This window comes from Hibiscus syriacus, unplaced genomic scaffold (assembly GCF_006381635.1).
Source record: "Hibiscus syriacus cultivar Baekdansim isolate YM2019G1 unplaced genomic scaffold, ASM638163v2 tig00110430_pilon, whole genome shotgun sequence".
Taxonomy (NCBI): domain Eukaryota; kingdom Viridiplantae; phylum Streptophyta; class Magnoliopsida; order Malvales; family Malvaceae; genus Hibiscus; species Hibiscus syriacus.
Genome location: NW_024062734.1, coordinates 877,885 through 890,218, shown reverse-complemented (window position 1 = coordinate 890,218; position 12,334 = coordinate 877,885). Strand labels below are relative to the sequence as shown.

The 12,334-nt window shown below is 33.3% G+C and overlaps 1 protein-coding gene and 1 pseudogene across 1 annotated transcript; one reads left to right on the top strand and one right to left on the bottom strand.

The window, feature by feature from the left end:
- The first annotated feature begins 6,056 nt into the window (after positions 1-6,056).
- On the top strand, positions 6,057-7,573 carry LOC120125369 (probable auxin efflux carrier component 1c). The gene is made up of 5 exons (XM_039143797.1): positions 6,057-6,567; positions 6,725-6,899; positions 7,011-7,254; positions 7,347-7,423; positions 7,507-7,573. Exons 1-5 carry the CDS (start codon positions 6,057-6,059, stop codon positions 7,571-7,573), a joined length of 1,074 nt encoding a protein of 357 aa, XP_038999728.1.
- A 102-nt stretch (positions 7,574-7,675) lies between these two features.
- On the bottom strand, positions 7,676-9,085 carry LOC120125311 (annotated as a pseudogene).
- Between the last annotated feature and the right edge of the window lie 3,249 nt (positions 9,086-12,334).

The following is a 12,334-nucleotide window of genomic DNA, read 5'->3' as shown; positions in this document are numbered from 1 at the left end:
ATCGCAACGCGATATTCCAAGAATCGCAATGCGATTAAGAGAATCGCAACGCGATCTTCCAAGAATCGCAATGCGATTCAGAAAATCGCAACGCGATTAAGAAAATGAGTAAATTTTTTCAAAAGCTATTGTATTTGTTTCTTTCTTAAGAATTTTCTCTAAAAAGATAGTATCCGCGCGGACGTGTCGAAGACACGTATGACCACGACCACGACCACGACCACGACCACGACCACGACCACGACCACGACCACGACCACGACCACGACCACGACCACGACCACGACCACGACCCGAGACGAGACGAGACGGCGGCGGCGGCGCGCGAGAGTCCCCCTTGTTCTCTTTCACTCAACAAGGAAATGGGAAATCCAAGCCTTAAATACACTTCCCAAGAGTGTTTCCAATACTATGTGGGATTGAGCATTACTCAACACTTCAAAGAAAATATAGCAATTTTTGTAGTATTTTCCCACTTAATCCATATCTAAAAATATTAAAACATTTTATCAAGAGAATTAAAAGAGTTGTAGATATCTACATTTCAATTCAAACTTATATATATAGTTTTAATATGATAAAATGTTTTAATATTTTTAAATATGGATTAAGCGGGAAACATGCTACAAAAATTGCTATATTTTCTTTGAAGTGTTGAGTAATGCTCAATCCCACATAGTATTGGAAACACTATTGGGAAGAGTATTTAAGGCTTGGATTTCCCATTTCCTTGTTGAGTGAAAGAGAACAAGGGGGACTCTCGCGCGCCGCCGCCGCCGCCGCCGTCTCGTCTCGTCTCGGGTCGTGGTCGTGGTCGTGGTCGTGGTCGTGGTCGTGGTCGTGGTCGTGGTCGTGGTAATGGTAATGGTAATACGTGTCTTCGACACGTCCGCGCGGATACTATCTTTTTAGAGAAAATTCTTAAGAAAGAAACAAATACAATAGCTTTTGAAAGAATTTACTCATTTTCTGAATCGCGTTGCGATTCTTGGAATCGCGTTGCGATTTTCTTAATCGCGTTGCGATTCTTGGAATCGCGTTGCGATTTTCTTAATCGCGTTGCGATTCTTGGAATCGCGTTGCGATTTTCTGAATCGCATTGCGATTCTTGGAAGATCGCGTTGCGATTCTCTTAATCGCATTGCGATTCTTGGAATATCGCGTTGCGATTTTCTTTTGACCGTTGCGATTTTCTTTTCAACGTTGCGATTTTCTAAATCACGTTGCGATTTTCTAAATCGCGTTGCGATTTTTATTTCGCGTTGCGATTTTGTTGGTCATTTTCGCAAATCCAAAAAAAGTTGGTTAAAATCGTATATTATAACTTTTTTTTGGTCACTGAGGCGATTTTCTCATTACTTTATATGTCAGATATCCAAATTCGTACAAATTCGAATGATCAAAGTCCTAAACCTTTTGAAAGTAAACATATTCTCTATTTTATAACAAGAGTTTGATCATCCGCGTATGTACAAGTAATGCAGAATTGAGTAATTGAGGTCTGAGTCTCTATCTTATCTGCAACGGGTAGTAATTTTAATATTCATCGGATATTATCTACATTGACAGGAAAAAAACATTTCGATATACACAAATAATTGAATCTGTTATACAATTTGTCATCTATAAAATAAGCATTTGTTATTTGTACTGTGATTGTAAATAGTGGTGGATCTTGCAAAAACAGCTTGAGGGTCTTGCTACAAACCTGCCATGAAAATCCATGGCAGAGAAACTAATAAATGATGAGGGAAGAGGGGAGAGCAAGGGGATGACGGGTAACGCCTACGCTTGGAGGTTGCTCGAGTTAAGGTCTATAAAATACAAACTATTAACAGTCAAAAATTATAAAAACAAAACATTTTAAACTTAATTAGATATGAAGAGAAATACACATATATGATACAATCATACAAGCACACATATATGAAACAAAAGGGAGACTCCAAATTTCCTCAATATCTGAATTCAAAACCTATGAAAAATAATTACTTGGTATTTGGCCAATGATCAATTGAGCCTGAAATTCAATGGCTTTTGTATTTAAGCTAACAGACTCCAATGCACTTTCAGCTTCATGCCCAAGCCCAACATTTTCATGCCTCTAATAAGCACCTAAACACAACATATTCTAAAGATTAAGATCACATGACAACAAAGCTATAACACTTCGGTTTTTCCTTTTATTCTAAGTGTTTGTGTTAGATACCCAAGTTTGGCATACACGGGTATGGAGATACGGTCCTCTCCAACTACATGAAAATCTTGGGGAGGGGATAAACACACTTGTATCGGATAAATACTAGTATTCAAGTTTGAGTAGTGTTGATGACAAGAAGTGATTTTTATAGTTCGTTAACGGATTATCTCTTTTGATTTGTGCAAAGAGTCGCAATCGGTGAGGGAACGACCGCTAACCGGTGTTTTGTATTGGAGAGAGTCTTCATGAATGATGAAGAAGACGATATGGAAGTTATGAGGGTTCTAGTCCCCTTATCAATCTTCATTGATGGTATTTATAGTTATCTTTAGTGCATTTGTTAGTCTTGGGATTGTTATGGTTGTTTGTAGATTGATAGGTTAGGTCGATTCGTTAGTAAAACTCTGGATTTCATTTTGACGTATCAGGTGGGTTTGTCATAGGTTTTGTTGATTAAAAGTCTGTACCCGTAGAGTGTAGGCAAGTCAAAGGCACTGGTGGGATGAGAGGTTTATTTGAAGACCTTGGCCAGTAAAGAGCCAGCGGTTTCAGCAAATTTGATCTGATGCAGACTTGAAAGTTTTCGGAGACCACCTTTGAAGGTATAACAAATAGTTCAACAACAAAATCTGATCGAAGATTTGATTGTTTTCAATTTAGTTTTAAACTTAGGTGACTGATGAAAGCATATTCATGTTTTTTCAAAGCCAACTTCAGCTTCTTTTTTTCTTTTTTGAGTTCCCACTTTTTCAAGGCTGGAAATTCCAATCTTATCTTTTTATTTTTAACTTTCATACATTGATTTATTACCAATCTCTTACGGATCACGATTCTTCATTTAAATTAGAAGTAGTGCATCGTCAACGATTAACAAATAGACTTATTCTCATCAACACAACTGAATTAATATTATTACAGATATTCTGAAAAGCTCATAGTCTCTGTATAGGAGGTTCGTGTCTTTTCTCATTTAAGTCCAAATTACATCATGTCAATGCAGTATGAATAAGTTTACAATTGGATTATGCATTTTAAAATATCATAATTAGATCATTTTATTTATCAATTATAATAATTATATTATTTTATCTTTAGGTTATAGTAAGGGTAAACTACACTAATGGTCATTAATGTCTGAGTAAATTTTTGTTTTCTCCACAAAAGTTTAAAAAGTAACAAAATAGTAATTCCACTGTCATCCCGTTAAATAGATGACGTGGCAACATTAACAAAAATGTTAATATTTAGTTTTACCCCTAAATTATTTCTAAAACATCAAATAGATCCTTGAACAATGATTGTATATCTAATTTACTCCAAAAGCTTTTTAATTTCAATTTTTTTCCAAACACTACACCACTTCCACTATATTCGAATCACCTTCCCCACAAAAACGAAAACCACACTTAAACTAACCCTCGCCATAACTATTCTTATTATTTTCTTTGAATTAATAGGGAAACTAGAGGTTTTTATGAACTTACATTTCTAAAGTTGCATATCATTTCTTACTCGTTTGTTCAGCCCCAATTCTATTGATTAACTGCTGTTTTCACCCCTTAAGCCACGTCAAAAACTCAAATGAACAGAATCTAACAACAACAAGTAAGGCACTAATCTCATGGGAAGCTGTAGAAATATCCTTCTTGACCTGTAAAACTAGTCAGCTTAACTGGTTTTGATAAACAAAATTGAAAAACGCCGAAGATAACAATAAAAAGGAAATGGAAAGAAGTAATGCACAATCAAGAATACTATATAGTCAATAGGGAAACCAAGTTTAGGGTAAGTCACTGCCAATGCAGTTTGAATGTACACATATGTGAAGGATTAGAAACATGTCAAGTTTATTAATCTGGCAGCTATCACCAGAAATTTTAACTTTATGACAAAATAGAACTGGGATAGAAGGAAATCACCTGATCTTCTACACTGGAAAAACGTAGTTGAGAATCCATATTTCGTGTCTTTAATGTAAAAGAAGAAACTATACTATTCTCTCTATCACACCTGATATGATTCACCACTGGACCATCACGATTGTGAAATGTTCCAGTGGTGGGAGATGTCTATACCAGAAACGGAAGTCATTAGAGAACATAATAGTGAATAAACTACAAAGCTGGGCATAAACAATAACTTTTATATATTAATTAAACCCCTTTTTAATTTTTCTATGAAAATTTTCTTTAATCAGGCTAGATAACAAATTTAAATAACGATATTAACTATAACATTTAAGTACCAGTGATGGAACACAAGTCGAGTTTAATGCAATCCAGTTCATAAAGAACACAATAGTTATTAAAGCTTTCTAAGATGTTTTACTTAATATAACTGAGTTTCAATTTCCAAAAGATGCTCTAAAAAGGGTTACATTGTTGTCCATGAAAAGAGGGAGGGAGGGAGGGTTAAAGTGATATGGCGAGAGTTTGTTTAAGTAGGGTTTCATTTCGTAAGGAAGATGATTCAAATATAGGAGATGATGGGGTATTTAAAAAAAATTGAAATTAGAAAGTTTTTGGGAGTAAATTAGATATACAATCATTCTTCAATGACCTATTTAACGTTTTAGCAATAGTGAAGACAATTTATTTTTTAAGATATATTCATTTTAGTGAAGACAATTGTCTATGAAGATTATGGAATGTACACCGATACGAAATATTATTGATGCATTCTTTCTTGTAAACGTCATCAAAAATTTATTTTTTATAAAAAATAATGAAAATTTTCTTTTTATAAAATAAGAAACAACTCTTTATAAAATTCTCTAATCTCTCTAGTTGTGGGGTGATTTGAATGATGAAATGGATAGGTTATTTGAAGCTAAAATTCATGGACCAAACTATAAATAACTCATTAATTTTTTGAACTAAAACAACAATTACCTCTTCCATTATTTTGATGGCTTTGAATCAAATAATTTATTTTTTAAAAATTCAGTTTAAACCATTTTCCTATTTGTTTTTACCAAATTATCCTGCATAGCTTTGACTTTTAATGATCCAAGAATTGTTGCTTATTGGCTAAGAAGATCTTCTCGAGATTTTCTCAAACTTAGATTTAGTAACATTTATTTTCCCTTTTTAACGTGTCGGAATACGTATAAATGTACAAAATCTTACCCACGATACGAATTAAATACGCACTTTTGACCGATCACGATAAAAATACATTGAATTTGATTTCCGTACCCGTATTATCACCACGTCTACCATTATACGACACTTAACCGTTGCAGGAGGAAAGTAACAAATGTAAAGGGAAAAGTATGTAGAAAAGGCAATAATTTAATGAGTATCCGCAAGTAGATTAAGTCAAACCCTAATCAACAATACATAATTATAAAGTTATACGTACTAAAATTAGGGTAAATTGTATATTTAGCCGTCTAATTATTTATGTGGTTATGTTTTGGTCACCAAACTTTTTTTCTTCAAAATCATATATAATATTACGTTTTAGTTTCATTTTGGTCATTTGTCGTTAAAAAAATTAAAGATGATGCGGACATGTCACCATAAGATAATGTCACATCATTATTAAAAAATAAAAATTATCACGCCAATAGTTATGTTAATTTTTTAACAACATATAACCAAAATGAAATCAAAACGTAATATTATGTACGATTTTGAAAATATAAAAGTTAAATGACCAAAACAAAATCTTGTCAATAGTTAGATGACTAAATACGTAGTTTACCATAAAATTTAATGCATAAATAAAATATAATTTTGTATATCAACGATGTGATTATCATATATATATATATATAGCACATCACGTACTAAGGTTATATTAATAAAAGCAATACATTGTTGTGAAACCCTTGAAAGATCACTAGTTCAGCATGATTTCTTCGGCAGATATCTATCATATTTTCACAGCCATCGTTCCACTATACGTCGCCATGATTTTGGCTTACATGTCCGTGAAATGGTGGAAGCTTTTTACGCCGGAACAATGCGCCGGCATAAACAAGTTCGTTGCTAAATTCTCAGTCCCGCTGTTGTCTTTCCAAGTGATCTCCGATAACAACCTTTACAAGATGAACGTCAAGATCATACTCGCCGACTTTGTTCAGAAAGTATTGGCCTTAATCGTTTTGATCGCGGTCGTGAAACTCGGCTCTCGGGGCGGTTTACGGTCGATCATAACCGGCTTTTCATTATCGACCTTGCCCAACACTTTGATCGTCGGGATCCCGTTGTTGAAGGCCATGTATGGAGATGAAGCGGGTGGATTACTGGCTCAGATTGTTGTTCTTCAAAGCATCGTTTGGTATAATTTGATGTTGCTCATATTCGAGTTGAGTGCTGCAAAGAGAGCCTCTGGGATTACACCAACGGTAGAAGACTTAGGTAGACGTTTCGACCTTAATCATTATGTACTTGTTCTTTTTCTAGATGTTTTTCATATATTTAGAAGATAATCATATCCTCATGTACTTGTATTAAGACATGTTTAACGAAAAATCAAAGAGTTCGATAACATGTGTTTTATTTTGGCCGAAATAAGGGGACGAAGAAGATCCAGAAGAAGCACAAGAGAAAGATGGAGAAGAGGAGGCACAAACCAAACTATGCAAATCCAAGACTGTACTCATTTTCTTGACAGTGGGAAAGAAGCTCCTAGCAAATCCGAATACTCATGCAGCTTTGCTTGGTCTCATCTGGGCAAGCATTCGATTCAGGTTAGATTATGGAAAACTTTAATCCGGACAGTGCTGTTTAATTTTTTGGTAATGATTGATTGGCAACTGAGAAATTTGTTTAAGTTGCTAAAAATTGATATCTTTCTGTAGGTTGAAAGTGAAATTCCCTGCCATCGTTGAAGATTCGATAACAATATTATCAAACGGAGGGCTTGGCATGTCGATGTTCAGTATAGGTCTATTCATGGCAACTCAGCCGAGCATAATAGCATGCGGTATTCGAATGACAATCGTAGGCATAGTTTTGAAATTCATGGCTGGTCCTGCTCTAATGGCAGCATCCTCAGCTGCCTTAGGACTTAGAGGGAGATTATTAAGAATGGCAATCATGCAGGTTAGTAAACTGTTCCATTAATCTTGATTTTTCGACCCGCGAACCAAAGGGATAAAAAGCTAAACATTGATACACACAAATCTAAATTACAGGCAGCTCTTCCTCCTGGAGTGGTACCATTTGTTTTCGCCAAGGAATACAATGTTTATCCTGATATGTTGAGCACAGGGTAATCGACATGATGTTTTCAAACAAAATGTTTTGATTTGGATCCATTTGACTGATGAGGTTTTGTTTGTTGTTTGTTTCCAGGGTAATCTTTGGCATGCTTATTGCAGTACCTGTTGCGTTGATATACTATCTTGTATTAGCACTGTGAGATTCCTGGAAAATCCTGGCTAGTTTCATGGTGAAGTGTCCGAAGTGTTCCTGGGAAACTCTTTGATATTGTTGTTTGTTTCCTGGGAAAGAAAAAAGGTTCTCTGTATGATTGTCTGTAACAAAGAAAAGTTCACTTCCATTAACTTTACATATGGCAAATTACATTTCATATATCTAAGCCACTGAACGCAGATTTCACTTAAACACACTAAACCATATCCGGCTTTAGTACAATGTAAACTTCAAGATCATTTTCACCTTCAATTATTTTTATTACAATATGGAAATTATACGAGTCCGACCGGTGACCACTACTATTCATGATGCTGAGATGCCTGAAGCAGGCCATCTTGAATCTGGGTGGCGATGACTCGAACAGCACCGGGTCTGTAAGTGATAAACACTGATGAAGATTTAGAGGCAGCACCAATTTCTTTCATGGTATCAAAATACTGGGAAATAAAGACCATGTCCAAAACATCCTAGCCGTTGTCCCTGGAACATTGACCAAGAACCCAAGCACACTGTCCCTTAGACCACCGACAATGGTCTGTCGTTGCCTTGCGATCCCAACACCCGACAGATACTTCGATTCGCTCCCTCTGCTCTCTTTATCTGTATAATCTTCTCCGCCTCTGCTTTCTCGCTTGCAGCAACTCTCGTCCTAGCAGCTGTAAAAACAAAATGAAATAAAACTATTGAGAAGGTCGGACCGAAGATCGAATCGGTCAGACTTCTGAGATAAAACTCACCAGCATTAATTTCGTTCATGGCTCTTTTCACATGTTCATCTGGTTCTATATCAACAATGAGAGTCTGGACAATCTCGCATCTATAAGCAGACATAGCCTATTAAGTCACAATGACAATCAAATATGGTTGTATGGTAAGAAGCTCGAGATCGGTTCGCGATTTGTTTGTTCGCTCAATTACCTTTTCGAGCTCATCTTCGACCGCTTTAGCAATATCATTCTTTTGCTCAAAAGCATCATCCAGATCCAGCTTTGGAACACTAGCCCAGATAACTACAGAATAAGAAGAAATAAAGAAAAAAACCGAATCTCTTAAGGTTTCATTTGGCAATCAAGGAAGAACATTAAATCAATAAGTTTATTGTGACACCATCGAAAACATAGGCTTGAATTTGAGTCCTGGTGTTGCTAAGTTTGTAGAAAGCATCGTTTTCCTTCTCTGCCTAGGCACGATATTGTACCGACGTGACGACATTGACGAACACATTGTTGAGCACAAACAATATTTTCAGAGTCGAAGAACATAAATACGACAGATACGATTCACCGATTTTTATCGAGTTAAACAAGGAACAAACCTTTGTCTTGGTCTCGCAACGCACATCGACCTGTTGTAACCGGATAGTGAGATGGCCCGCAAGCTGGCTCCCGAGACACCAAGGTAAGCAATGGTATCCGGGGTCGAGCACCTCATCGAACTTCCCGAATCGTTCCTTTATGGCCACCGTAGATTGGTCTACTTGGACACAACACAATAGGTATGTACAATATTTTTATTTAAAGATTTAGGAGAGACTGACAATTATTTTTTGATTCAAATGCATGAGAGATAATAGTTGCTTTAATATTATATAAAAATATTTTTATTTACTTTTAGTTAAAGTTAACTTTTATAATATAAAATTAAATATTTAATTTCTAAATTAAAGAAAAAAAATTAAAATAATTTATTTTTTAAATTTATATTATTATGATCAAAACTAATCATTACAATACAAAAACAAAATTAAAATTAATATATTCAAACAATTAACATCAAAATCAGTCATTATAAAATAGAAATAAGTAAATTGATTATCAAAATATTGATAAAAATAGCTTTGACCAAAATTTATATATAATAAAATTTGAATTAAAATAAATGAAAACTTAAATGTTATAGATGATAAGACTTGAACATAAATATTAAAGAATTCAGCCTCAACCATTACCAACTCAACAAAAACATCATCAATTGTGTATTGTTGAAACTCAGCAGATCATTATTAATTTTAAATCGAGTAATGTTGGTTTTATTCTCTTGAAAGAGAGTTACATTTAAAATATTATAGATAAAATTTGATAAATTAATATTTTAATTTCATGTTATAATATATTTTAATTTAATCATTATATGAAAAGATTCAAACAATTACGATGAATAGTTGTAACATAGGGTAGTTTTGTTGTGCGACAGTCTAATTAAGATGAAATTAAGACGATTTCAACTTAAAATATTATCATATTCTACCTAAAAATTTATACAAATTCTTAACATTTTCAGTTTCAATCGAAAAATGACATTACTAGGATTTAAGATTTACAAACGAAAATATCATGAAGAATGTAACATTTTTATTACAACCTATCTAATCTAAAAATTACGCTCTAGATAAAATTTTCCGTTACAATTAAATTTATATAATTTTTTAACCTTATACCAACGAGTTATATACATATGCCCACTGATTTTCCAACCATTTAATGCATCAAAACATTGGCTTTAACGCCATCTATTCTTTATATATATATATATATATATCATTTGTTTCAACAATGACAAAATGGATTGATTTGTATTAAAATTTCATCATATTCGTTTTGGCATTGATTTTAACATAAAATTAAGAGGTTTTACTTTTTAAATTTCTTTAATTATTAATTAATTTATTTTTAAATAATAACTTCTCACAATAAATTTGAATTAAATCTACGTATTGTGAAATTTGATGGTATGACCTAAAATGTCAAACACATGGAAACAACAGAGAAAATGGGTGGAAATTGCAAAGAATATTACCTTTAGATCCACAATGTCGTGTACAATAATATGCTACAATGTTGAAATAAGTAATGATATTCAATCTATTGACCAATTAATTCGGATTGGATACCGACAAAAGCAATCTTCTCAACTTAGTTTGTTCAATTCTTGCAAACGTCACGAATCGAACTCCTGACATTACTTAAGGGATCTAACGCCTCATTGCTCTAGACCAAGTGGTTGTTGGTAAATAATCTAGAGTATCTTTGTATTATAAAAGCTTGATGAAAAAGAAAATAAGTGTCCATACTATATTCTTTGCTCATTATAAGTATCTAAAGTATTTTTTTGTTCAAAATAAATGTCTAACGTTTCTGACCTTACTCTTTTAAGTATCTATGTCGTACGAGCGTTAAAAAACTTTTTATCTAATATGTGTTACGCTTATTTTATTTTTTAAAATTTTTATTAAAATAACCTTAAAAATATGATTATCTAAAAAACTTAAATTTTCTAAAATAACAAAATATCATCCAAATATGAAATTTATTTGAAGCATAGTTTAACCTAATTTTTTTCCAAGCATATAATAATATAACTTGGCCTGACGATTTTATTAACAAAAGATGTGATTAATATATATGTATAGTTTGGGATGAAATTGAAATGTGTAATAAGTTTGGAGAACAGTTTAGAATAAAGGTCATAGTTTGAGGATGAAAATAAAGCATTCAAAAGTTTGAGGAATAATTTAGAATGATAGCCATAATTTAGGGTTGAAATTGAAACATTTAAAATTTTATGGACTAGTTTAAAATTAGAGTCATAATTTGAGGATATATGATGCAATTAACTCATACTATATTAAAAAATATTTTGATGTGACAGATACAAGACATGTTATTGTTGATAAATAAACAAAATCTTAACAGTACTTAACTACTCAAAATAAAGTCATCGCGCGACCGCAAACACTCCAAAAATAGACACCGTCTATAGAAATAAAAATCCACGTAATGGGAGTATCGTCATTATACCAAAACATACATTCAACCAGCATAAGACATCAAAACCAACACTAAACTAGCAACTTCACCACAACTCTCGCTAAACACAAGGAGAGTAATATCACACTAACTTTCGCCCAAGTGCATGACCGATGAAGACCTCCGTAGAACACATTTCAAAATATCATAAAACCTTGCCCTTTATCACACTTGCCAGCACAACGAAGAACTCAATACAAGCACAATTTAATCATTATCACTCATAGAATAATGAGGTATCATACGGCCTTCAACTTTCATCTATGCTCTAATCAATTCTCTTATCGATGCGAAATGAGCATGAACAAGTCTGCATGAAGGAACGAGAGAACCCTTGACCAGTTTTTTTACGAAGAAGAGTATAACTGTCAATTTTTTTTTGAAACCTTATACCATAAATCTTCCTCGTCAATGACCCCCAAAACATATGCTTAAAACTGAATTGATAACGCTATATATATACACGTGAGAAATGTATCAAATAAGGTAGATTGCTATATGTATGTAGAGAGATAATATTGTGTAAAATATGCTTGTTATTTGAGTAAATGAGAAAAGAGACTGGTACAATTGTCATTATAACGAATATGGATATAATGCATTGTTTTGACATAAGAAAAGGGTTGCAAGCATGTTTATATGAATATAATACATACACTCTATAAATGTAATTACTCAAATTTAAAAATTTTAAAAATATAACATTATTATTTACTTATTAATAATACATACACCCTAGATACATGGCTCAAACGTAAGAATTTTAAAGAAAATAACATTATCGTACCAATTTTGAATTAACCAAACTTATGAAAATGACTTTGAAACTAAACGGTTGGAGAAGTTAATTTGTAAGCCCAAATGTCAGCCAAAACATAATAACCGCACCATGTGCCAATGTTCCGAATTCAAGTCTATGTTGTTTCAGGTCAAAAAGT